Source organism: Podarcis erhardii (assembly GCF_964252035.2).
Source record: "Podarcis erhardii genome assembly, chromosome: 9".
Taxonomy (NCBI): Eukaryota; Metazoa; Chordata; class Lepidosauria; order Squamata; family Lacertidae; genus Podarcis; species Podarcis erhardii.
In genome coordinates this window covers 38,920,685-38,948,661 of record NC_138512.1, presented here as the reverse complement: position 1 = coordinate 38,948,661, position 27,977 = coordinate 38,920,685, and the positions used below count along the sequence as shown (strand labels likewise).

The window sequence follows — 27,977 nt, the reverse complement described above, 5'->3', positions numbered from 1 at the left end:
CGCACATGCTCCCTGGCCGCCTCTCCTCGGGCAGTATGCACATGCTCAGTAGCAAGATGGACGCTTTTCTGATGCAGGGTTTATTTTGGTAGCGCCGCGGCGGCCGCCGAGCAATCGCTTCCCCCTCGAGCCGGCTGCAGGACCTCGGCTGGGCGATGGCGCGCTGCAGGCTGCTCAGCCATCTCCGGCTGTAATCCAGCGGGTGGAAGGGGCGCCGGTGGCATCCCGGCCGTCTCTCTCTCTTTCTCTTTCTCTCTCTCTCTTCCCTGGCTTGTGGTAAGTCCTGGACGTTGGGGGAAAGGGCCGCGTCGCTGGGCTTCGGAGGGGTTTCTCCATCCGCGCCCAATTGGAGGAATGGCAAGGCTTCGGGTGGCCGCGGGGAGAGGCCGGCCGATTGGCCGTGCCAAGGCAACGGGCGCTCTGTGCGCTCCGTGCGCGTCGAGCCCTGCCTGGCTGCGTCCCCCTGCAGAGGTGGCCATCTCCAAGCCGGCCTCTCCCTCTGCAGCAGCTCCTGCCTTGCTTCCTTCTTTCAGTACCTCGGCCAGCACCTTTGCAGCTCCTGGCGGGGTGTTGCTGTTGCGCTTAGTGGCTCATTCTCCATGGCCGGCCCTTCCCGAGGTTGGGGAGGTATATGGGGGCCTCCTTGGCGCTGTGCTGGTTGAGGAAGGAGCCAGCCAGGGAGCCTGCCCTCGACTGTAGAGGCGGGAAACTCCAGTTGGTCCAAGAGGGAGTATTTCGCTTTTGCCTGGAAATTGGAGGTGGTGGCAGTGGGTAAAATCTAGGGAGGTCTCCAGGCACCGCTATCTTGATTTGTGTGTGAAGCAGGCAAGAAAGTGGCTATGGCTTTGGCCAGAGATTCATGGTGCACAGAGGCCTTGTTGCTCAAAGGTGGGAGTGGGGAGGGCAAGCAAAGTCCTGCAAGGCTGGAGGTTTGTGTGAACACCTGTTGCCAAGGTTGCATAGAAGACGACAAAGAAAAACACCGGCTGGTTTCAAATTGGCTTTCAAGACTCATCTTCTGGTGAAAAATGTGCTGTGTGCCTTTTCCCTCTTCATTGGACTTTGACCCCTTGCAGTTCTTAGTGCTCCAGTGCTTTCTGCTGACCTTTAGAATACGGTGGGGGAAGAGGTCACAAAAGTCCCCTGGTAGGAAGGGTGGGGAAGGGTTGCTGGGAGACTTGGTACTGTGGTACTGGAGGGACAGAGGAAGCACCACCACCGCTTCCCCCAGTGCTGCGGCAGGGAAGAACCGCCATTGTGATCATAGCTTGGCTGTGGGAATGGAAAGTCCCATGTCTTGCAATTTGGCTGGGAGCCCCGGCTGCTGTTGCTTTGGGCATAAGGAGATGCTTCTTCTGTTGCTCTTGGAAGGAAGACAAGAATGTCTTCTGTTGCTGTGACTGAAGGGATATAAATATCTTTCTGCTTTTAAGGGAAAAAAAATGTGGCTGCATCTAGAAAATGATGAATGGAGATGTAGAAAAATTCAGCCACCATTATAAGATTCAGGCACTTGCTCTAGAGAGTGAAGCCCGGACAATTCCCCCCCCCCACCGCCCCCACCGCCATATAGTGCGGAGATCATAAAATGCAGAGATTTTTTCCCTCCTTCAGTCAGTGCAGCTAGGAGCAGGCAAGCAGTATTTGGTACTGAACATGAACACTTAGCCCTGTTGGAAATGTGTTTGTTATTCTTTATGCCGATATGGAATATTCAATAAGAAAGGTGCTTTGCAAATATAGTGTGATAGTAAATGTTCTCAGTGATGCAAGCAGCACATGCAATTTGTTTCACTTTGTGAATGGGGCAGTAAATGCAAGACTAATGATAAGAGAGGTGATTCATTGTTAGCAAAGACACATGGTTCATTGGGATGTTTTAATTAGCACTCATTACTAAAACTTCCCACTGATTTTAATGGAACTGGTAGTGAAAATAAGGGTTGGATGGACAAGGCCTGGGTCTGTATGTCTTGTCTTTGCTCAATAATTGCAAGGGGTTTTTTTTGTTGAAATGTTATAAACATGTGTATGCCAGCATACATATTGTAAGTTTTAGTTTTTGGGAAGCTTATCTAGGTGGATTTCCATTTACGTAGCTTCCTCTGGAAGATGTACCGTAAGTTTGTTCTGCAAACATATCAACACAAGGTCTGTAGGTATAAATTACCAACTATTAGGCAGCTGCTCATTTAGGAACCTAAGAATAATCTTGCTCAGTCAGCCCAAAGGCCTATCTAGTTCAGCATTTTGTTCACATAGAGGCCAACGATATCTCTATGGGCCCCCAGAAGTAGGACATGAGTGAAATAGCACTCTGCCCATCAAGCTCCCCAGCTACTGCCTGTGATGCTGGAGGTAGTAGCCATCATTAGTAGCTTTATGGACATTGACAGCTTTATCCTCCATGAATTTGAATCCAAGTTGACTGTCATCACTACATGTTATGGCAACAAATTCCATAGTTTAAATAGGCATTCTGTGAAGAAGTACATCCTTTTGTCTGTCCCAGATCTTTCAACATTCAGTTTCATTGGATGACTTCTGGTTCTAGTAATATACAAAAGGGAGAAAAAGATATCCCAACCTATTTTCTCCACACTATGCAGAATTCACATAGCTTTGTCATTTCTCTCTACTCTTACTTACCTTTCCCCCTCAAATAATTTTCATAATGAATGCATCTTCTATTAGAACACAATGGTCATGATTCAAGACAGAGTGAGTTTACTGGGTTTAAGCATGCCCAACACTATTCGAGATTGTAGCCAGTAAATCTATCTAAATTATTCATACAAGCATGTCTAATTAATGAGAAATCCACATAAATTATCAGTGCAATCCTATACTTAGGTTTCAGAAACAAAACCCCTGGGTTCAATGGAACTTACTCCAAGGTAAGCAGTAATAGCATTGCAGCCTTTATACAGTAGCTTGTCATTGGAATGATTATTGTTTACAATGATTAATAGCTGTTTACTTCCTTGGTAGGAAGTTTTTTCCTATTTTTCACATTCAACTTCATTAATATATGACTTTTTCCCCTTTTTTCACAGGTCAACTTTTGTTCTGGACTTAAAAGTCCCACAATGAAGTTTTCCCTGGCGATTCTTGGGTTTGTTTTCTTCTTCTTATGCATTGAAGAAGTCTACTCCAAAGAGAAATCTTCAAAGAAAGGAAAAGGGAAAAAGAAGCAGTATCTCTGCCCTTCGTATGTCCCTTACATATATTTTTTAAAATTGTGTATAATGAAAGTGCGATAAAGTGCACGTTTATAGTTTTCTTGTGAAGTGATGTTGTTGTTGTTTAGTCGTGTCCAACTCTTCGTGACCCCATGGACCAGAGCACGCCAGGCACTCCTGTCTTCCACTGCCTCCCGCAGTTTGGTCAAACTCATGCTGGTAGCTTCGAGAACACTGTCCAACCATCTCGCCCTCTGTCGTCCCCTTCTCCTTGTGCCCTCCATCTTTCCCAACATCAGGGTCTTTTCCAGGGAGTCTTCTCTTCTTGTGAGGTGGCCTAAGTATTGGAGCCTCAGCTTCATGATCACTGAATGTGGTGATAGAGTTCAAATAAACAATATTAATGCACTAAGGGTGACATCCAGTGATGTCCACCCACTTGTGCAAAGGAAATCCACTTGTGCCACAGGACCTCTAGTTTTTCTCCTCCCCCTAATCCATCTCCCTGTGCACCCCCACAATCTGTGATCCCCTAATCCTCCATAGCAGCTTTCAGAAGTGTGTGTGGAAGGGGATTGCAGGCGGAGGAGAGGATGAAGAAGCCCTGTTGAGTGGATGCCCACTCACACTATAATGCACAATAATGTATTCATTTTATTTATTTATTATCAGATTATTGGAAGTGTGGGAAGCAAAGGGTCAGGTTGCATGGAAGAAACTTCAGCACATGATGCTTTCCTCTGCCCATTGTGTGAGCAGATGAACAAGCTTGTCCCCAAACCTCAAAACTATGGTTAGTGACTTCAAAGCAAGACAATATATGGCTTAGTATCCTGGGTAGTTTTGAAGCCATTTAACTATTGCTTCTGGGTTCACACGTAACAGGAAACAATGGTTAGGTACTGAATCTTGGCTTGTTCGGTTGTTAGCACGAAGGGAGGAGGCAACTGTTTATTAAGTGGCTGTCTACTATCGAGTATATATAATAACTTGGTAAGCCATTGGTATGCAACAGAGATGGGGAAGTGAGCCAGAACTTTATCCGCCCCATGGTTCAAAGAGCGTGTTAGCCCTGTGTGCTTCCCAAATGCCTGACAACCATCTGATTATCTGGCTTTGGAGAAGTGTTGTGCAAAGTGCTTAACCCAATGCCCACAAAACCCATTTTTATTGACCACACCCTTACCTGGGCAGATGGGTATGGCTTGCCCAAAATGACCTCCTGGGTCAATAGGATGACCTGGTCCACAGCCTACCATTTCCTAACCCCTGAACTATAATGCAGATTCTACATGGTCTAACCAAGAAGTGAGAAGTAATCAAAATGTGAGGCAGCAGGACAGCAATAAGATTTTTCTCACTATTTGAATATAGACAACTTGCTTAAGAAATGCACACTTTGGTAAATTATCACTTGGTAAATGCTTCTCTCTATCAACCATGGCTTAATAGAAAGTGCACTAAGTATGAACCACCTCTATCTTTGCCTATATTTTGTCATGAACACATAGGCTTGAAGAAACATTCTGCATAACTTATTGTTTTAACGTTCTATTTATGTTCCACCTTTCTTTCAAGTAGCTTGAAAGTTTCCCCCACACTTAAAATAGTAGCTTGTCTAATAAAAATAAAACAACACTCAATTGCTCAGTGATCTGAAGGTGAATTATAAGGAGGATGTTGGTGTTTTCTATTTCTGGAAAGTACTGTGCAGAGAACATTTTCATGACACAAACATTTTATAGGTAGCTACAATAATTTAGCTAGTGTACTGCAAGAGATTTATGTACAGTCCAGGTTTATAATGTGTCTGCTTAAGGACAGAGTGTTACAGTGGGCAATTTGGCAATGCAATACATCTCTGGGCAAGTGTTCTTGGGCTGGTAGGGTTCTGTGTGCTGTGTAGGTAAAATTCAGTATTTTACAAAATGTATCAATGCTGTTCCCTCAGGGCAGGCTGTTAGCCAGGTGCCATATTCTAGTGTTAAGTTGGCTAGTAGCAATATGAAGTCAACAGATGGGACTGCAGGGATGAGAATCTGCATGGGAAAAGAAGTTAATTATTATATTGTAGGCAAATATTTACTAGAAATGCTCTTCCATTTTCCAAATAGGAGAATTCTTGCCATGATTACTCATGCTTCTGTTTAGCTCTAGTTATGTAATTATTGACTGGTTTGAGAGGCTTGTCTTCTGTCTGTTTAGATCTCAGCCAGCTTGTTTCAACAGTTGCACTTTATATAGCATAACCATAAAGGAGTTATCAAATTGATATTGTATAGTTCATCTTTTTGTGGGGTTCTGCCTTTTAAGGAATGTCTTTCATGTATTACCACTCCTTGTGTAAGATAGGTTGATGCAAAATTCACTTTTGGTATATGTTGCTTTTGTTTAATAGAAGGATTAGAGTGGGTCCCATTGACTTAGGTTGAACCACAATGGATCCAAAACTTTCATCAGTGCTCTGTGCCTGCCATTATTTCTATGTCCACTGCTGGAAGACACCATAGATTATAACATAGTGTTGGTTCAGTAATTGGGGAATCCCATTGTAAGTATTTATTTGCCAGCACCACAACTCTTAGGATACTGTTTACATAATGTAATGCAAAGTTCTCATGTACAAGGACTTAAGTGAGTTCCATGGTTCCTATTGCTTATTACAAGAAAGTAGGTGTATATTTCTGGTATGTGCAGTTAATACAAGTTTGGGGTGAAATCTGGCATGACATGCTTCAGGTTAGGCCCAGTGTCTGATAATTTAAGACAGGGATGGGCAACCTCCTGCCCATGAAGCAGATTCACCCCAGAACTGTGTTTCATTCTAGCCCTTTGATCCTCCACCTCACGTATCAGCTGTTCAGTGGGCAGGGGCTAAGACTGAAAAGGAATTTCATGTTGATGATGCAAGTGCAGCTACTTCTACAAGGAATATCTTTTGCAAGAAGATCAAAGCAGAGGAGAAAGTATCCTAGCAAATAGGTAGGCTCTTTGTAGTGCTGGGATAGCTCAGTTGGTAGAGCTTGAGGCTCTTAATCTCATAGGTTTGAGCCCCATGTCGAGCAAAAGATTCCTGCATTGATGAGGTTGGACTAGATGAGCCTCATGGTTCCTTCCAACTTTACAATTCTATGATTCCTATTCCTTGCAAACATGCAGAGCATCCCTGCAGTCTTCAGGATGCTGTTTTGAAGTTTGTGGACTTGAATAGCTGTAAGGCAGGTATTGCATTGTGAATTGATATTATTTCCATCCTTATGCTGGAAGTACTGAGTTCTTTTTGCCTTTTGAACATTCAGGACAGATAAAGGGTGTTGGGAAAATGGAAGGTGACACTCGACTGGAGTTACTAAGAATAATAACTATGACTCTGCTTCCGTGGGAAATAGCTTTGTGTTTGTGCATGCAACTCTGTGCATCTGTGCGAATGTGTTAAGGTGAGCAACTGTATGTATTGATTTGCTCCCACCCACTTTGCTGTCTGGCCTTGCCCTGTACCCCTCGATGGGTTAAGATTCAGTGCCTTATGACTCAATGTGTTGTCCAGAATAGGAAGTGTGAAAGGCTGCAGTGTTTCAGTAATGGATGCAAGCATTCTGCTTTGTGATTTTCCTTGACTGTAGTTTAACCTTCAACCCTGTGAAACAGGGTAACTTGGCAAGAGAGCTTCTGTATGTTCCTAACAACCACAGAAACAGGAAACATGAATGGACCACATTTCCTGTTTTCATGTTTCTTCTGATACATTTGGAAAAAGAGGCTGGTGTATCTATTCTATAGTATGGAGAGATGCTTGTCTTTTTGTTGTGGGATGAACAAACCAGAAATATGTGCATTACCATATAATATACACAGTCCATAAAAGTAAGATCCCAGTTTGTAACTGATTTTTGTTGTCATAGTCCAACATGTTAACCACTACAGCAAAATACCTCTGTACACACTTGACTTACTGTATGCAGAACAGCAATTTGGGCTCATGGCCTCATGCATTCAAATCTAGACTGAGAGGGGAGAAGGGGAAGCCTGTATGCATTGCAAAGGAAGTAGTAGTCATTTTAATAATCTATAGGAGTTTTTTAAAAATAATGTAAATATTAGAGAGTCATTTTCTTTTAAATTCCAGGCTATGTAGCCGAAGACAAAATCCTCTTTACTGAACCTGAAGGCATTACTGAATTAATCAGGATGTTTAGTCGATTAATGGTTTGGTAACAGATTAAAAGCATGAGCTCATTAATCAGAAATGCTGATCCAGCGTCTTTCACTAAAGCGACTGGAACACAAACTTCTGCTGTCTGCTACTTGTTGGCTCTTTCATGCCTCCTGTTAGAATCTGGAAGTATAGCCCAGCTGGGTTAGCACTAAACGGAACAGATAGATAGGCCAGGAGAAGAATGAGAAAGATGAGGAGAATAATTTTCCTCCCTTCCTGCAGGTGTTGTCCTGTGCTGTGTCTCTGGCTATCAGTGGAATTTGAATTGAAGTAGGGTAAAATGTGTTATCCTAGTGTCAAGCTTAATCTTCCTTTGTTCATGGTCATTGTGCATGTGGGCCGGCGGGAAGCAGAGCTTAGCCTACCCTAATAAAATTTCACTTTTTGAACAGAAACAAGTGATTTCATTGGATGTAGGCAGGAACATGCTAACACTGGGAGTAAGGGCTCTTAATTTGCAGTAGCAGCTTGCCTAAGGGTATGAGGAATTTCCTGCACTGGAGAAGCATAGGGGGGGAAAGATCCCCATGGTAGCATAAGCCATAGAAAGTACCACAGGGGTAATACTACAGATCACAAACAAGGGAACAGATTTTCTCCTGGCATATATATTATATAGTTAAATAGATTTATGATTGCACAGGTGTGTTTCATCAGTGTTACATAGCAGCATGGGATTTGTAGTGCTTAAAACTCTGAATTGTTGTTGCTCATGTATAGCTTGCAAAACTAGCAAGCTATAGAATTCATAGATTGGCTCTGCTGGAGCTGGCTTTTCTATAAGAATCCAATCTGCCATGAAAGTATTTGTTTGAATTCATGTGGCTGCTATTAGGCAGCACTGCATCAAGGAGTGCTGTGATCCTGCTTCTCAGGAGAAAAGTGAAAGGCAGAAAAGATATTTGTTGCTTTGTTTACCTGTATTCAGCAATGACTTGCTGCCTAATCACTGCCAGACATTATCCTGTTCTGTGAATATGTTCGCTACCATGTGATTTCCTATCTGCTAGCCTTGTGTCATCAGTAGCTTCTTGCTTGAATCTGCCTGAATGAATGGGGAGGGAACAGAGTCACTGCCACAGGCAATCCATAGCAGTTCTTCTGCTGGTGATGGACAAGCACCTTATCTGTCAGTCAGGGCTTTGAGTGCCTGGCCTAATGAGCAGATCAGCTCATTCCCAGTGGTCTTACTCCATAAAAATCTGTTGCCAAGACAGAAATTCCCCATCTCCTTCTTTCCAGGCTTTCTCTCAGCAATCAGAGACTGTGGCTTTGTGCAGCCAACATCTCTGCTCTTTTCATGCCTCTTCTGGTTCTGGGAGAATGGGGGAAGGGTAGCTTGTTGCAGCGGGGGGGGGGGGAGTCTTGTGACTCTTCACTAGCCTGACTCATCTCTACCTTTTGGCCTCTCTTCTCCCACACTCCTGCTTCAGATTCTGCCTCTAATTGTGGACTTCTCTCTGTTCCACACTCTCCCAGCTCACTAGGCCCTGTGATCTCTTCAGCTTCCAACACCTCCTCTTCACAGACTTCTCCCTGTTGTCCTTCAGATCACTCACTGTTGTCCCACCACTCCTCAGGCTCTGAGTCCCTGGTGGTTCCCCAGTCGGTTTCTCCCACCATTCCTCTTTGTCCAACCAGTCCATGACACAAGTGCACTAGCTCATGTCCCCTCCTCTCCATTACATTTCCCAGACTTGGGATGGCAGTTGGATGGCAGATGTGAAAAGAAGTGGCCCTCCTGTACTCTTGGAGGCTCTCTACGGTTTCTGGAACCCTAATTTTCTAGGGCATCTGGAACCCTGATTTTTCCAGGGTTCCAAAATGTGTTGGGAACCCAGCACAAATACAGAAGGTTCCCCATTGCAAACAAGTGCCCTTTGCAAGTTGGAGGGAAACTGGAACAGTGATGTGGAATGGAGAAAAGGTAGCGCATTCATTCCCACAGCTCTCCGTCACATGTTTAATCAACCCCTTATCAGAATGCCTGAAGGTGGCATATGTCATTTTATGATATGCACTAGGGTTAGAGATGCTCCGTTGATATTTCTGTAACATTTTTGGTTCTCACGAGGCAGACTAGGAGTTTCCAATACAGTATTGTTTATGTGTAGGAGGCTCTAATTGTGGGCATCAGCTTTCTCTGTGGGCTCAGCCACACTGATAGCTGTTCCTGCCACTTCTGGTTTTCTTAGCTTTTTCTTCTTGCCATCTGAGCTGACAGCAGATGCTTCATCTTGGCAGTCGTTGAGTAAGCCTGGTATAAGCAGAGAGGCCCAAGCAGATAGAGCTTCCACTCCAGAGCTGCAGTGTTAAGGCCTTCTGGCCACATGGCAGCATTCCAACCTCACAGTTTACTATTATGTAGAAGGTTATGGTTATTTAAGCCTTGCCATAAAACCCCTATTAGAACATCTACTGTATGCCATTTCAGTTATAATTTGGTCAACTTATAAAAGATCTCCAAGCCAAAGTCCCCCCCCCCCTCTTTTTGCTACTGACTGAACCCAACATTTCCCATCAGTATGTATTGAACGTAAGGCTTCTTCACAATATTGGGAATGCCTGCCATTTTCATTTGAGGGCATTTGACTGGCATTTGGGGTGCCTTCAAAGTGCTCATGCTGCTGCTTCAACAATGGTTGCACAGGTGCTAGCTTGCTGGTTGGATGAGCACCCTACGTCACCAGCATCCTACGATGTCTAACTTCCTGGCAATTTATGAACAAACTCTTTAACTGATTAGGAGCACAAAACATGACTCAGTTACTGAGGCACATTATTTAAGCATGCATTTCATATTGGAGTTTTTGCTGGACTTTGCCATTGTGAAAGGATGAAATCTTAAGATCACCATGACCTAAAGACATCTTAGGAATTGTAACTAGGTTACTAGGAAAACAGCAATGCCGACATATTAATAGCAAGAGCTCTCCAGACACTCAGACCCTGCATCCCATTTGATGCCCTACATTCAATGCACTTCCATAAATGGGTCAAGCAGGTATACATTATTCAGAGGGCCAGTGTATGTTGATGAACCCAACCCCATTCCCAGAGTTATCCAAAGCCACCACAATTTGGTTTGGAGATCTACCACCTCCAGTAGTATGTGCAACTCCTTACATCTCAACCACACACTATGTGATGCCCTGCGCTCACCATGGCGATGCTCCTTATCTCATAGGGCATGTCCTGACCAATATGCATAATGGATAAGTAAGAGCCCTCCCAATAGTTTGGGGTTATGGGGCACATTTGAAAACCTCAAAAATTGGCAATGTTCAGAATGTCCCCTCTAACCCAACAGCCCTCCCCCTAAAAGCTGAGTTTGTTTGCTTTTTAAAAATAAAAAACTAGGAGGGGCAGGGACCCTTGGTGGACACCAAAGGGATGTCTGAGAATGCCAGGGACACCACGGGTGCCACATTGGGGACCCCAGGGCAAGATCATGCACCATGCTGTTACAGCTTTTCCAGGGGGGTTGCCAACTTTTGCCGGATAATGAAGACAGATGACATTTTGCTCACAGTGACATATGTGCTTGACATTCACAGAGACATTTACATCTACTTTTGTTTCTAATCACTTTGATTTTGAAGACAGAAATGGAAGAAGACAGATACTATTTTAAAATGCCTGTTATGAATGCAGAGAATCACGGCAACTCTGTATAGTCTGGTTCAGCCTGATTCGAAACCAAAGGACAGGAAGACTGGTTTGTGTGAACTTTGTGTGCACCTGCTTTTCTGTTAACTGGGGGTGTGGGTTTTATTATTTATTTATTTATTTATTTATTTATTTATTTATACATTTTTAGCTTTCAATATGCATACAGTGGTACCTCGGGTTCCAGACGCTTCAGGTTACAGACGCTTCAGGTTACAGACTCCGCTAACCCAGAAACAGTACCTCAGGTTAAAAACTTTACTTCAGGATGAGAACTGAAATCGTGCGGAGGTGGCGCGGCAGCAGTGGGAGGCCCCATTGGCTAAAGTAGTACCTCAGGTTAAGAACAGACCTCCAGAACGAATTAAGTTCTTAACCCGGGGTACCACTGTATTAAACAAACACCGTCTCCCTCGGCCTGAAAGCAAGATGAGCGCTGCAACCCCATAGTCACCTTTGACTGGACTTAACTGTCCAGGGGTCCAAAACAAAACAAAAAACAAACAAAAAATAGATCCAGGTTTTTCAGAAAAAGTGTGGCTCTTTCGTTCAAATACATTACATATTTATCTTCTGCACTGTTTTTGTTTAATTTTTGGAGCTTAAATCAAATATACTAAGATCAACGGTCTAATTCTAACACAAATAAACAGTGTACATTATTTTTAACAGACAGCAGTCAGCTGAAGATCTTGCAAGGGTGCCTGCAAATTCTACCAGCAACATTTTGAATAGACTTCTGGTTACTTACGATCCCAGGATAAGACCAAATTTCAAAGGTTGGTTAATGTACAATAACTTCAGTTTAGCTGTTGAAGCTAGTTAAAAATTGTGTGTGTGTGTGTGTACCAACAACCAATTACATTTTATTCCCTTAATCCTATGGAATGGACTGATGAGATTCCAGTCCACAGTAAACAGAGAGGTAACTGAGCCCTTTAATCTTAGCCTGGCTTGTAAAGTTAAAAGAGAAAATCAATTAATCACTTAGGCTACAATCGTATGCATGCTTACTGAGAATACTTCTGAGTAGAAGTCGTGGCAATGGCCAGGAAGTGTCAGGTAAAGTGATGGGCAAAATCGAACCAGAATAGAGACTCAAAACCAAATTAATTCCATCATTAAAAACTCCTGTGGGGGTTGTGCCTTATTCATCTCACCTGCCTCCGAAGGCTGCCCTTCTGTCCTTGATTTAGAAAGAGGCCAGGCCCAGCGATGTGACTCAGGCAGAGAGGCAATAGGCAACCTTCTCCTTGGAAGGTGGTTCATTTCTGCCCATCTGCATCGGGGGGTTGTAGAGCAGAGGTGGTTAAGTACATGCAATGAACCAGATCCTTATTTCTCCTCTTACCAAGCCGCATTGTGATATGTGGGTGGGGATACCCACCTGTCAATCACATGATGTCACAGTGACATCAGGTGACCCATTTTGGGGGGGCTTCACTGTTTGAAAAATGTTTTTATTTCCCTAATGCTGTTGTGAAATTTGAAATGTGCTACTTTACCAGGGATCTTTGCCCTTGCTGTTACATGTACATCTGGGGTTGTATCCAACTAAGTTATACTTTGAGTTGGCCAATTCAAATTTATAGGCCTAAGTTAGTGATATCCATTAATTTCAGTGGGTCTGTTTTGAGTAACACTACATTGCTCAACAACTTTGGCAGCCCTATTAATATATCTCTATCTTTTTCTCTCTCCTAGTTTTTCAGCCTCCCTGCCCACTGCATGAGTCTTAAAACAGAGCTATTCTAATTCTTTTTGTTATAAAGGTTTTTTAAATGTGGGGAAGAGATTGTTTATTTTTATTTTTATTTTTGAAAACTTGAGACTTATTCTCTCTCTCTCTCTCTCTCTCTCTCAGGAATTCCAGTTGATGTAGCAGTCAACATTTTCATTAACAGTTTTGGATCAATACAAGAGACAACTATGGTAAGGCTGCTGTTTCTTGGATATCTGCTTGTGGGTTTATTAACATAATTTATAGCTTGCTTTCCATGAAACCAAAATAGAGCTGTGTAAACATGCTTCTTGATTTAGGCTTCGTATGTTGCCATTTTCTTGCCTGTCTGATGCATTCTATAATACGTTTCCAATAGGATTACAGAGTGAATATCTTCCTAAGACAAAAATGGAATGATCCTCGACTTAAACTGCCCACTGACTGGAAGGGGTCTGACTCTTTAACTGTAGATCCCACCATGTTTAAATGTCTGTGGAAGCCAGATCTGTTCTTTGCAAATGAAAAAAATGCCAACTTCCATGACGTGACACAAGAAAACATTCTTCTCTTTATATTCCGTAATGGAGATGTACTGGTCAGCATGAGGTACTTTTTCTTTTCAACTGCAAAGTTTTATTATAGACTTTGAACAAATGAAAGTCACTGCTTGATTAACTGAGGCACAGATTTGGGATTTAAAAAAAATTAAATTAAATTAAATTAAATTAAATTAAATTAAGTACACAATACTTTTCAGAAATAAAGTGGAGCTACTATATGGTCAGTGGGCCTGAATGCTTGCTTGAAAATTGTGAGTTAGAATGGCTGTTGATCTGAAATGGTATGGCTATCTGTAATCTTTCTGAGGACATGAACCACTGGATTTGGGAAGTTAGAAGGGTGTTCACATGCTACGTTCAACAAGTGTGCAATGAGTACCTGTGTGTACAAGTAATTGAGCTGTTTTATAACGTTGAATGAGTGTAGTCTGTATACTTGCATACACAATAGCTGAACTGTAGGAAACATCAAATCCTTCATACAATGTAGAGACAGCTTATACCTGTATTCAGTGTAACATAAGAATAAGACAAGCACAGGGATCATTCTCTTCCACTGACAATTTCTCCCATTCACAACTCCACATGGATACTATACAGATAAATCCACGAGAGCCTGATCATGTCTCTGTGCTGTATGCTGTAATGAAGCATGTGTTTTCTACATGCTGAAAATGTTGCAATGAAACTCCCCTAGAGTAGAAAAATAAGTGCATCTTTATATGAATACATTGCATACTGATCTCCTACATTTGCGAACATGAAAGCAAAAAACAGCCACCATCTCCCCTTTTAACTTGAAGGTTGCTTTGAATTGCTCACAAGCTTTCGGTTTTTATTTCCAGATTATCCGTTACGCTTTCCTGCCCGTTGGACTTGGCCTTGTTTCCTATGGATACGCAGCGTTGCAAGATGCAGTTGGAGAGCTGTATGTAAATCAGATTGTGCATAAAAATAGCTACCGCTTCCTGTTGTGCCTATATAAACTGAAGAAAGGATACACAGTGCACAAGGCTGTTGAATGTGGACTTGTACAATGGTTTCAAAAAATCATGTTCATTAGTCTTCGTCTTTTATAATTCAACCCCTAGCTGTGGTACTTTGATCCTATGCATCAAAGTCCCTGGGAGTAAGTCCCACTGAACTCAGTGGGAGTTATGTCTGAGTTAAAGTACATATAATTGTACTCCATAGGCCTGATCTTAAAATAATTTGCTTGGAAGCTCAACTGGTTTTCACTGAAATTTGTATCTGTCAAAGGCTGTTAGGATCATGGCGTAGTTTTAGCAGGGATGCTTATCAACTTCAGGGATTCTGTATCACAAGAAGGGTGATGTGGTGGGTGGAACCATGCCAAAGTAATGTATGTGATAGGGAGGAAAGACCTGTGGACCGACCTCCCTGCTCCTTGCCTGGATTGGGGTGGGCTGGGTAGCAATGGGGTTGGAGCCATGCGGTTGCATGGGGAAAAGATTCACAGGCTGGATATCAAAAGGGAGAAAGCCCTACCCTCAGTAGAGACATGACTCAACTTTGAAGGAGACACCTGCAGCATAGTTTCAGAGGACAGTCTTAACCAGATGAAAGGAAAGGTTCTTCAAAGAAAAGGTGGTCCTTCAGACGGGCTGAGACCAGACCCATATAGGGCTTCTCGAGTCAAATAATGGCATGTTGAATTGTGTCTGAAAACAAACCGGAAATCAGGGAAGAAGTTTCAGCAGCAGTGAGATATGACCAGCATAAAGAATATCCATGAAGTAATGAGGCTGCCATATTTCGAATCAAATAATCTAGGGGACAGTATGATTGAGAATTGTAGAGTTGGAAGGGACCACAAGGGACAACTAGTCCAACCCCCTGCTATGAAGGAATATAATTTGGCTATTGCATTTGTTGTTTTTATCTCTTAATCCTTTTTTCCTAAACACCTAGTTGGTTACACTACCGATGATTTACGATTTATCTGGCAATCTGGTGATCCGGTTCAACTAGAGAAAATTGCTTTGCCACAATTTGACATTAGGAAAGAAGATATTGAATATGGCAACTGCACCAAATATTACAAAGGAACTGGTATGTACTATTGATCATTGATGAATTTCATGGCATGGTCAGACTCTGTTCACCTATAGCAGTGGTGTCCAAACTTTTTTCAAAGAGGGCCAGATTTGATGAAGTGAAGTGAAGGGCCAACCAAAGTTTTTTTTTAGGATTGCACCCCAGGAAATAAACAATAAACTGCCACAGGGGCCGCATTAAGCCCCTGAAATTGACTTTGGACATTGGTTGGTGATAATCTGTTCTGTCAAATTCTGACATTTTTTAAAAAAAATAATAATATTTGGGTTAATGTTTAGATGATCATCGACTTATTAACCACAAAGTGATGGGGAAAAATGCTCTCTCTAAAATAAGATATCAGACTGGAGGGGAAGTCATGTTTGGTTTTGCAGCAGTTTATGCAGTCCCGATATCTGTCTTATCATTCAAAATATCTTGATATTTCTAATGGGCTATCCAGGTAGAACAGCAGCAGCCAATGTCGTACCCTTTAGATGTTGCTGGTCTACAGTTCCTATCACCCTTGACTATTTGCTGTGTTGGCTGGGGCAGATGGGAGTTGGAATCCAACAACATCTTGAGAGCACCACATTGTCTACCCTGATGCAGGATATAGATAGCACTCAACCCTATGAATGGTATGCTTATTTGTGAGATAGAACATGTTTGAGAAAATGCACCTATATTTCTGAATGGTGCCAGAAACCGTGAACAGAAATATAATATGTCAGTTACTCTGGATGTGAGTGAAGCAGATGGTGATTCACCACTTCCAGAACCCAACCAGAGTGAAAAGTGGTGCATTTTCCATGTTCTCCCCCAGCATTCTTCCTCCCCCCTTCTCATTGAAACCAAAGGTGGGCAAATTACTCAGGCGATCTTCAGGCTGGCGTAGGTAAGGGGCCCAATCCTGGGGAAACAGAGGGGCTTTGGCTGTAGCAGATCCAAGATTGCTTCTACCACACATATGAAACCTGACACCACCAACAACTGGTGGAATCAGCTCTATGCCAATGGAACTTTTTGCAGGTTTGAGGTTGGAGAACCTCCCCAGAGGACATGACCCTTTCTGCCAGTAACCCTTTTTCCACCAGTGGAGAGGCACCTCTGCTCAGTCCTAGCCTCCTCCAGTCAGCAGATCTGGGGTTGGGATTGCTCCGTTCCTTGTTACACTGAAGAAAATTAACCATATAGGCAAGAACTCCAAGGAGAGGGGGACTGAGATACTTAATTCACTGGGTCTGTCAGAAGAATAGTTTTTTCACTGACTGTCCTAAAACATGGAGCTAGAGCCTAAGTAGGAAAAGACCTGTAACATTTGCTTGAGGGGTTCGCCTGATCTGAAATTCAGCAAGTGCACTAAAATAGAGTTTGTTCAAGCAATGCATTCCAAGTAGAGCTCTTGGTGATGCAGCCATATAATTTTAGACCTTGGGCTTAATGGCCTGGACTATATTAAATGGTCTCATTTGGGATTGGCCCCATATAGAAGAGTCAGAATGGATATTTTATGATGCAGAAAAATAATAATTTCTACCCTGGTGGTGCCATGTACCTTGTGATGGAATTAATGGTCTCCATTATCCTATTTTGGAGAGGTCAGAAAGGGAGTAAATTCCAACAAAGTCAGTCAGGTTAGATGTCTGAAATTACATGCACGATGTACCAACGGTTACAACTTGTTTCATCCATGTACCTTATGATGTAATTGTTGGTTCCTGGAAGCAATTTTTGGCAGGGCTTCCATCTGTCAAGTGACCCAGCAGTTGCTCATGGGACGGGTAGTGTTGGAAATGCCACTACTTTTGTAAGCTGTCTAGGTATCCTTTGTACTTAATGACATGTATTTTTGGATACTGGCTCTTCTACTCTAATACTTCTGATGGCTCGATGTTCAACCAAATACTAGGTCTGTTAAGTGGTTAACAAGCCAAGCTTATTACGTGAACAGGTGAACAGATTAGTACTCGCTATAAAGTTGTGCCACACTTTTTAACAACAACAAAAAGAGGTGCTGATATTGCGTACCATAGAGTACCCCCTGAAAAAAAGCACTGGTTTCACCACTGATGCTACTGCATTAAACCTTAGTTCCTGAAACCTGATCTGTGATACCTGGTTTATGCAGATTGCCGCTAGGTAGCTGCAGATATTTCTTGCTAGCTATGATTGTATTAACTGGCCTTGATAATTACTAGATGATTAGCCTAGTGAGTCATACTAGTTGACACTATAATCAGCATGGGGGCATTATGATGAGGTATGTAAGAGGGGGAAATAATCAGACCCTCATCAAAGTGATCAGTGGAGGGGGTGGACTGCTGACTCATTTGCATTAGAGCTTTATTTTTGCCTGACATCAGTCCATTAATTAATTAATTTCATAGATTCAAAATCAGTTAAAGGCTTCAGTACAAATGCTAGATTTTTGTATGTGGGTCTAACTCTAGTAGCAAGATGAAGAAATTCATAGTCTGCCGCCATTTTATGGGGCAGTATCTCATCATATCCTGAAGATTGTAGGAGAACAGAATACAATTACGAGGTAATTGCATTCAGAAACAAATGGCATCATATATTTTATTCAGTTATATCACTGTTTCTTCCCTATTTCATTTCATTTCTCTATTAAGCAGTGATTGCCAAAGTCCAGCTACCAAACTAACTCTCGTTGTTGCCCCAGGCTGGTTTTTACAGCTGCATATTCTTTGACTGGATTTTGAATCAGATTGTAATTCTGCAAAACTGAGATGCAATGTGTGTATTGGCAGCTACAGCATGGGGATTAATTGTTCTCCCAGTTATGTGCTTACTTTTAGAGGAATTGGAATCCTGATAGCACTTAACACTACTAAACGTATGCTAAAGAGTGATCCAGCAAGTTTCTATGCCAGGCAGGGAGGAGAGTTGGATTGAGTTGTTGCAGTCACTTTGCTTGGCTCTGCTGTTACAAGGGCAGGGCTGAGACAAAGGGATTCTGAGCCAGTCTTGTAGCCATCACCTGCTGTGGCCTCATCCAAACCCAATTGTTGCACCAGCCTAGACTTGGTGCTGGGATTGGCCCTGATTGCCCTGGCCCTCCTCCACCTTCTGTGACCACTGTGGTGTCACTGCTTCATAAACGCCACCCCCAACAGGGGATAGGAGTTAGGATTGCACTCTTAGTGTGTGGGAGCAAACATGGATAGAGGCAGCACAAGCAGGAGGAAGTTTCAAGATATCTCTTGTGTTCAGTTTTGACTATTGAATTATTATTATAATGAAACTGCCAGCTGGCCTCCCTTAATGTGAAATTTACATTGTTCATCTCGGTGACTAGGAATGTTATGCTTTCTATTGAAATATAATATAAGGGCTTTTAGTCAGAGCAGGAGTGAATTTCTGACCTAACACAAACAGCTGAACACATAAAAGTCATATATAGTATGGAAAATGAAATAAGAATTTGACAATCTGTGGAATCCGTTTATAAATGGCATAGAAAGCATTCCACTAGCTCAAGATCATAAAAGAGGAGAGGATCAAATAACCAGTACATGTTCAATACATTAATTAGACAATTTTGCTCTTCATGTTTTATTTAGTTGTATTTTGCCCTGGACTTTTTAAATGATTATTCCCAAACCCATTAGCAGCGAACTTTATGTTTTATTATGAATGTTTGTACTTAGGTTTGTTGTGTAAAGAGATTAGCTAGAGAGTGGTCAGTCCTGTGTCTGAAGCTCTGCACTCATGTGTCACTCAAAATCATTGAGAAAATTCATCCAAACATTATTTTTGTATTTTACAAGAGGAGATTTGCACTGTCACACAATGAAATTTTGTTAGATAGATTTCATTTCCCACAAAAAATAGGAAGTGGAATACTGCCATATTGGCTATGGCGTAATATCTGTCTATGTTTTATATACAAGAAGATGTAATCCTCTTATGGAAACAGACCTGCCCTTTTTGTCACTATAGGCAGAGGAGGATACTGTATGTATATGTGCACATATGTGAGTGTGAGAAACCTCTTACATTCACCAAGCCTTCGTCTTGCTTTTATTTTTCTCCTGTCAACTGACACAGAGCTGCTGAAAGCAGATATTCTCTTTGTTCAATCTCCCCCCACCCACAAAGTATTTAAACTTGAATTAGGGCAAGCTCAAAATTCAGGACAGCTTCCTTTGAAATCATATGAAGAACCCACAAAATGTGGAGCAGGGGGCTGGGTGATTTTTAAGCATCTGTATCTGAGACCAGGGGCTTCTAGAAACATGAATACCTAAACATGTCTATTCTTTCTCCAAAGGTTACTACACCTGTGTAGAAGTGATCTTCACTTTAAGAAGACAAGTTGGCTTTTACATGATGGGTGTTTATGCTCCCACACTGCTCATTGTCGTCCTGTCATGGCTCTCGTTTTGGATCAATCCTGATGCAAGCGCTGCAAGAGTGCCTCTGGGTAACCTGAGTTTCACCTGCCATCAGAACCACCCAGTGTCACCCAATGTCTGTTCTGTGGTTGCTTCAGTAGCAGATTTCATTGGATTACTGAAGGCAACTCAACTCTCATGGCATGCTCTTCACTCTCATCCCAATCTTCTCTTTTTCAGTCCCATACATGTCTCCACTTTTTAAAAGGCAAGATCTGTAGCCTATAAACAGGTTGCTCCTGTCTCTGCTCACTAAATCACCACTGTGGCCTGTATGAGTGCAACTGTGAGTAGAACTTCAGAAGCATTATCAGCTTTGGGGTGCAGGGGTAGAATAACAGATCCTGGATCTTTAAACCTTAGCCAAGGGGAGTATATGGGGCTTCACCAACATTTGTTGAACATATGGAGGGTGGGATGATGAAATGCTATGATACCCAATTCCATCTGTAGATTTCGGCTGAGAGTGAGTCTCACTCTCAAGTGAGCATTTCAGCAACAGCCTAGAGAACTTGGATTCCTATTTTTGTTTCATCACCAATAGGTTTGAGGGCACCCCCCAGCAAACCACCTTAGGACCCATCCAAGCACTAGCTTGGCTTTAGTGTAAGTTGGTTTCTCGATAGGCCCTAGTGAATTCTAGTATGCACCCGCAGTGCCCCTCAAGCTTACCTAATGGTAGAAAGTGAGTAATGGTGGCTCTAAGCAGCTGTCAGATGATGTACCACAAGTGCCAAGTACCAAAATAGCCATGAGGTAGACAGCAACAGTGGCGCTTTAAGCATCCTAGCAGCTGCCATGTTCATTTCCTAAAATGACCTTGATGTTCAATTGTTTCAAGAGTGATGCTACATCCAGGGCATTGGAGGAGTTGGAAATAGTCTGCATCCAGCAGTCCTTTGAACACCAGTTCCCAGACTACCCTTTCCCCCAAAAAGTAAGCTTAAGCTGCCCTGAGCATGCATCTGTGTTGGTGGGCCCTGAGGCCCTAGCAGTTTTCCAAAGATGTGATGCTGTTACCCCCTTCAAGGAAACTTGAAGATGGTAGCACAAATAAGTTTCAGACTTAACTATGAACCTTGCAAATAGAAAAGTGAGACAAGACAAGCTGTCACCAGCCAACGGGAAAAGGCTGCACAGGTACAGTCCTCACTAAAAGAGCCCCCTACATTTATTCAGTTTGTGGGGTGGTCCTAAGTCACTTTAGCAGGGGGAAGATGGTGTGTCACTGTCTTTAGTTCTCTCTGCATGAGAACGAGGACTGGACAGGCTCCTCTAAATCAAAAGTTGTCGTTTAGTCATTTAGCCGTGTCCGACTCTTCGTGACCCCATGGACCAGAGCACGCCAGGCACTCCTGTCTTCTACTGCCTCCCGCAGTAGGGAATCCTTTTTAGACCACATGCCAGAGGCAAAAGAGGGTGAAGCATTCCAGGCAAGCAAAAACTCCTAATTGTGGCAGGAAGGAGGGCTGGCAAGGGGTGTGGCCGGGGGGGTGGGGGGAGTTGCAAGCACTAGATAGAGAGGTCTGGTGGGGCGTATTTTCCCACCTGGTCTGTGGTCTCTTACCCAGCCTATGGTCTACACAACCTGTTGTCCTCCTGTTGGCTAGGCCCCAGGGCCTTCAAATTCCAGCATATTCAGAAGCCCTTCTCTGACATTTTCTGAAGCCATAATGCTGTTGGTTTCAGAGCAAAGTGGCTACTTGATAGAAATCTTTCTTCCACCCCCTTCAGCCAGATTACACATTTCCTTTGAAATAGTGTAAGATCTTATTCTTTTCCATCTCTCTGAGGCTGAACTTTTCACCCTCAGATTCAAGGCAAATGGAAAGCAGCAGCAGGCCACAGTGACCTCCGCTGCCCTGTTGAACAAAGCAATGAAAGGACAAGCTGAACTCTTATTCTAAAATCTGAAATCCATTGACTGAGGTTAGTTTTCAAACTTTAAATGGCTGTGAAGTACAAGGTATTTGAAGGACTATAGAATGTAGCTCTGCAAAGATGAATATCCTTGGCTCTTTGCCGTCAAAGGTAGAGAGTTGTTAAATTCAACACACATTTTTCAAAGTAGCAACATAACAACAGGATGGATGCTTCAGGCTGTTTTGAGATGTATAAAATTAGTACCCATATAGACAACCACTTTGATTGCTACATTCCCTGCAGGGAAACTCAGGAGCAGAGATAGCCACCAGTCAAGGCACTCGGTTTCAATATTACTCCATCATTTTGTGACATCTAAAACACCATTTGATTGGTGGTAAGAACTAGCGCTGATAAGGGGGAAAGACATAGTTGTGCCATGATAAATAGAGCAGTTAGCAACAATAAAAACCGTTTGTAGCCATCATTGCTTATATATGTGTTCAGAATTATTATGTGATCAGTGCATGCACCGGAATCCATAATTCACCTTGTACATTCATTTTCATCTCCTGCAAAGCATATGTGGTGCATCAGCAAGTCCTGTTCCTTTTTAGGAAATGTCATCCTTTAGGAACCGGCAGCATAAACATGGGAAGAGGCAGCAAAGAGGGAAAGGGCTAGCAGTGCAGGAAAGCTTCTATTACATTCTTGGATCTTTCCCACTCCACTTTAGGTATCTTTTCAGTGCTCAGCTTGGCCTCAGAATGTACCACGCTTGCTGCCGAACTCCCCAAAGTGTCTTACGTGAAGGCCTTAGACGTGTGGCTGATTGCCTGCCTTCTCTTTGGGTTTGCTTCGCTGGTTGAGTATGCCGTGGTTCAGGTTATGCTGAACAACCCAAAGCGAATCGAAGTTGAAAAAGCCAAAATGGCCAAAGCAGAGCAAGCAGAAGGGAAAGGCGGAAATGCTGCTAAGAAGAATACTGTGAATGGCACAGGCACCCCTGTTCACATCAGCACTTTACAGGTAAGTGCCCTTATTGTGTCTTTACTTTTGCTAGCTTGCTCAATTTTCTCTTGTTTGTTTTTTTAAGCATAGGGGCCAATGCTGTGTAGATGCTCGATTGGAGGGTTTTTGCCTAAGTAGTTCATTGTATTTGATTGTGATGCTGCTGGGAAGCATTTTTGAAAGTTTAAGATGCTTGCTGAAAGAGCTTCTGAAGTAGGCGCACAAAGAAGCATAAAAAAAAAAATCTGACTTGTCCCTGCCTTTAGCCAGAGGGAGTTATCTGCCTCAGGGAGCTGATTTGGGGTGTAATGGCAGCAAATAGTTAGGTATCTGATTTATTGTTTTAGTTTTACTGCAAGGGAGGGGGAAAGGCACTTGCAGGATTTCCTTGACTAGCCTTAGGGTAATATGTACCATGGCTTGTGGGGAGAGGCATCATTTGCTGTTCCAAAATGCCATGGGAGGGCCCTGAGAACAAGAGATGTGCAACCATGGTCTTTGCATCAAATCCCTGAAAGGGGTGCCATTCAGAACAGCTCTGTTTTCTTAGAGGCAGCACAACATTGCCGTGGCAGTATAATGTAGTATTAGGTATTCTCGAAGGACCACCACCACACCTTACACTAGGAAGATGCTTTAGCCATAAGTGGGATTAGTCTTTTAGCTCTTTAAACGAATCAAGTCTTTGACCCCAGGAAATTTTCTATTCCTGTCCATCATAAGACAAAATGTCATGCCTCGTATTAAATGCTGTGATCCTGATCCATGGACATAATTGATCAACCTTTTAAAAAAAGAAAAGAAATCGCAATTCCTTGGGAATGGGGAGAGTAATGGCAGCTGCACTTGCCTTTCTCACTAATAATAATAAGACGTTTTTTATTTATACCCCGCCCTTCCCAGTTCAAAAAACGGACTCAAGGCGGCTAACAACAAATTTAAAACACTTTAAAACACTTAATTATAAAAGCAGTGTAAAATACAGTATAAAAACCATGAATAAAAATCAAAAATCAATTAGATAATCCCCAGGGCTAGCTGGTCCTACTTGGCCAGCGAGGAGGCCAGGGGAGAATTAGCTGTGGGGTCTCAGAGCGGGTGATCTTCATAAAAAGGGGAGGGGGAGGGAAGAGAAGAGAAGGGAAGGGAAATAAAAGATCAGGCTGAATTGCTGCAGTCTCATAACAGAGAAAGCAAATGAGAGCATCCTTTCTCACCATGGAGCACAGAAATGTTCTCTCTCACACACTCCAGCTTTACTCTTTCCCCATCCCAACCCTTACCTTTGGTGTGTGAGACACACACGCAGGGTGCGCCAGGTTAGAGAGAGCCAAAAATTTGTGACAGTGTCAGGACAGTGTGTGAGAGAGGTCTGCGTGCCTATATTAAGTGTGGCTAGTTGTATATGTTTGTGTGTGAGAGAGAAATTGTGTGTATGTGCTCCTACCTCCGTCCCTCCAGATTAAATGGACATCCAGGGCCAGTGATGGAGCTGCATAACAGAATGCATTTATTGTCTCATCAATTAACTCAGAAGGTATTTTCATGGCTACAGTTGAGCATCAGAATGATTGTGCAAAATTAGATCAATTATGCAGAAGATGCATAGATGCATTGCTATTGCTTAATTCCAGCTGACAGTCATGGGGAGATGTACAGTTTAGCTTCCCCTCTGAACAGTAGGAAAACACAGCAGTTTGTTCCCTGGTGCCAGAACCTGCCTACCAAGAAACAAATTACCATCTTGCACCCTCTAGTGAATCTTTGTGGCATCATCATCATTTATAACAAATTCCTTTTGCACATATGTAGTAAGCTATGTTTCTTAGTGAAGGAGTGGTGTGGGCGCTTAATAGTTCAGTTCAATTTGAGAATTCTGTGCTTCTGTGCCAATCAGTGAAAGGAGTCCCTTAGTTAAAATTTTATGAAATTATTGTGGTCTCTTCCAGTTTTTTTAAAAAAATAATATTTTATCAATAACATTTCATTTATAAGAAGATAGAATGAGAAAAAAGAAAGCAAGAAAAAGCAGATGAGATTGAAAAAAGAAACAATACTGTTACCTTAAAGGTAAAGGTAAAGGGACCCCTGACCATTAGGTCCAGTCGTGGCTGACTCTGGGGTTGCAGCGCTCAACTTGCTTTATTGGCCGAGGGAGCCGGCATACAGCTTCCGGGTCATGTGGCCAGCATGACTAAGCCACTTCTGGCGAACCAGAGCAGCGCATGGAAACACTGTTTACCTTCCCGCCGGAGCGGTACCTATTTATCTACTTGCACTTTGATGTGCTTTCAAACTGCTAGGTTGGCAGGAGCAGGGACCGAGCAATGGGAGCTCATCCCCTCGCGGGGATTCGAACCGCCGACCTTCTGATCGGCAAGTCCTAGGCTCTGTGGTTTAACCCACAGCGCCACCCGCGTCCCAACTGTTACCTTACCAAACATTAATATACAGAAATGCATATTCTCATTATCCTAATATACATATACTTTTCAATAACCTAATATAGTCTGTGTAAACTCATTCAAAATATCATTGTATTTATCCAAAGAAAGTCTGTGTCTATAAGCTGTCCATTCATATGTTGCCACGGTTGTCTCTTCCAGTTGATCCCACAGCTCTAACATTATCCTTTTTCGGTTTGTGCTTTTGAACATATGTATGACAGTGCTAGCTCTGTCAGTAGAGCATGAGACTCAGAGTTGTGGGTTCAAGCTCCATGTTGGGTGAAAGATTCCTGCATTGCAGGGAGTTGGACTAGATGATCCTCCTGGTCCCTTCCAGTTCTATGAATTACCTGATTCTATTGTTGTTTCAAAGAAGGTCCCTTTTTAAACTTCCTTTAAAGGCATACATTCATTTTTCTCTCACTATTTCTGAAGATAACGTGAAAAAATAATGTGAGAGGGTGTGGGGGTTTTCTGAGGCCCAAATATTTCAGTCTTTCCTTGTAGGGAGGTTGATTCTTTGGGTTGCCCAGTCCCTCAAGTTTTGAAATATCACATTTTCATCTTGCCCGTTTAAAGATACTGCGCCCCCAACCAATATGCATTGGCTTAAAATAATAACTTTGGCATCATGCATGTGATTAATATATTTCTGAAGGTGATGAAAATGTAGGCAATCACTCCTAAAAGAGAAATATGTATATTGCTTGTGTATCTTTTAAAACCTCTAACGAGAAATCTCCTGTCCCTTGCTTCTGATACAAATCAGCACAGAGTCTCAATTTTGGCTAGCATTGTCCATTCATATTTCCCTTCATAGTATTATCCAGTCACAAAAAAATTGCCCATGTTTTCTTTCTTTCTTCCCTTGTGCAGTTTGTTATCATGAATATTTTCTGAAATTCCTCACAATGCATTTATTTTTTTAAAAGGACACCCCCACCCAACTTCTGTTCAGATGGATAAACATAATTTGCCTTAGAGCAGATTGTTTAGGACTTTATTAGCATAGATTTTAAATAAATTACCATTATGGTTCCAGAACTCTGACTCTTTGATAATGACAAAATGTGTTCAGCATGAAGACTTTGATGGATGGAATCTGAATTGAGCCAGGCAGATGTTTATTTGTGTATTTAAGGCATATAGATATATATTCCAGCTGTCTTCATATTTATGCCAGAGTGGTCTAAAAATCCAATTGCAGATTAAGCAAGATATACAGTAAAACAATTAAAATCAATACACAAATAACACAATTGGAACAGCAGCATGAAAACCTGGCAGTTTGGTATATCTTACTTGCATGTAATTAACAGAGCAAAGGAACAACTGGAATAGCTGCAGAGTCCAGTCGATGTATGGGACGCGGGTGGCACTGTGGGTTAAAGCCTCAGTGCCTAGGACTTGCCGATTGAAAGGTCGGCGGTTCGAATCCCCACGGCGGGGTGCGCTCCCGTCATTCGGTCCCAGCGCCTGCCAACCTAGCAGTTCGAAAGCACCTTTGGGTGCAAGTAGATAAATAGGGACCGCTTACCAGCGGGAAGGTAAACGGCGTTCCGTGTGCTGCAATGGCTCGCCAGATGCAGCTTGTCACGCTGGCCACGTGACCCGGAAGTGTCTGCGGACAGCGCTGGCTCCCGGCCTATAGAGTGAGATGAGCGCACAACCCTAGAGTCTGGCAAGACTGGCCCGTACAGGCAGGGGTACCTTTTACCAGTCGATGTAGGCCCCCAGCTAAAATTACAGTGCAGTCCAAACCACATCTACTCAGAAGAATTCAGTGGGGTTTACTCCCAGGTAAGTGGGGTTAGGACTGCAGCCTTAGTCATGAGTCTCAAGTTGCAGCCCAACCCATATAGAATAGGTTAGCTAACGTGGTTGTGTGCTTGCTATTGAAACACTAGAGTAATTCATGGCTTCCGAAATGCTGTTTGTTTGTTTTCCTAGGTTGGGGAGACCCGATGCAAAAAAGTTTGTACTTCGAAATCTGACCTGAGATCCAACGATTTCAGTATTGTTGGAAGCTTGCCAAGGGATTTTGAACTGTCAAACTATGACTGTTACGGAAAGCCCATCGAAGTGAACAGTGGGCTTGGGAAGTCTCAGGCAAAGAACAACAAGAAGCCCCCTCCCCCCAAGCCTGTCATCCCGTCAGCCGCCAAGCGGATCGATCTGTATGCAAGGGCGCTGTTTCCATTTTGCTTCCTTTTCTTCAACGTCATATATTGGTCCGTATATTTATGATAGACCTTTTTATTTTTGGAGGAATAAAGAAGTGTGTGCAATATATGCCATTCCATTCCATCATGAAGGCCGGTCTGCAACAATTATTTTGCATTTGCAAAGCAATATATTGCATATTAGATGCCCTATGTGACTGTAATTGGGGGGTGGGGTGGGGAGAGAAAGGGGCATCCTGGTTTTGAATGAAAGCATGACACCGCAATGTCTGTGCTTGAACCAACTGTTGTATATAAATGTACAGCGTACATCCTGCTTTAGGAATATACGAAGGACAACGCATACTACATTATTGAAGCTGGACAACACTCCCTATGAACATAACCAAGAGTCAAAGTGTTTCTGATAATGAAACCGATGTGCACGCTGATTACCAGTAAGATCAATATTCTAGTATATGTAGTATTTAAAAGTTCTCCTTATGACTCTCAAAGCCAAGACCCATCTTGTTCTTGTATAAAGTTAAATGGCACTGTGGAAGAAGAAGCTGATGTTGTAATTCAAATCATGTAGACTTTGTAAGTGGGCCAAGTATATCTTAAGCTGATCTTGTCTATGTGGAAAAATAAAGATCAGAGAATTA

The 27,977-nt window shown here is 42.7% G+C and overlaps 1 protein-coding gene across 5 annotated transcripts; it reads left to right on the top strand.

Annotated features, from left to right (window-relative positions):
• Positions 1 to 27,977, top strand: GLRB (glycine receptor beta). 5 transcript variants are annotated; one of them, XR_014159888.1, is made up of 12 exons: positions 1 to 276; positions 3,057 to 3,211; positions 11,740 to 11,846; positions 12,932 to 12,999; positions 13,167 to 13,396; positions 14,196 to 14,278; positions 15,283 to 15,423; positions 19,706 to 19,858; positions 20,010 to 20,115; positions 20,671 to 20,766; positions 21,643 to 21,758; positions 22,429 to 22,561. XR_014159888.1 is itself a non-coding variant. In XM_081875372.1 (10 exons), exons 2-10 carry the CDS (start codon positions 3,090 to 3,092, stop codon positions 27,395 to 27,397), a joined length of 1,494 nt encoding a protein of 497 aa, XP_081731498.1. In that variant the 5' UTR covers positions 8 to 276; positions 3,057 to 3,089; the 3' UTR covers positions 27,398 to 27,977. The 5 variants fall into 5 exon arrangements, 1 of the variants encoding a protein (XP_081731498.1); XR_014159887.1 differs by lacking the exon at positions 20,671 to 20,766; XR_014159886.1 differs by lacking the exons at positions 20,671 to 20,766; positions 21,643 to 21,758 and having other exon boundaries at positions 22,429 to 22,562.

What these genes read in the sequence shown, in the direction of transcription:
- GLRB (XM_081875372.1), top strand. Translation starts at nt 3,090, where the DNA reads ATGAAGTTTTCCCTGGCGATTCTTGGGTTTGTTTTCTTCTTCTTATGC. An exon ending in GATGTACTGGTCAGCATGAG is followed by an intron (nt 13,397 to 14,195) that starts GTACTTTTTCTT and finishes TTTTATTTCCAG; the next exon opens with ATTATCCGTTACGCTTTCCT. An exon ending in TTCACATCAGCACTTTACAG is followed by an intron (nt 22,722 to 27,100) that starts GTAAGTGCCCTT and finishes TTGTTTTCCTAG; the next exon opens with GTTGGGGAGACCCGATGCAA.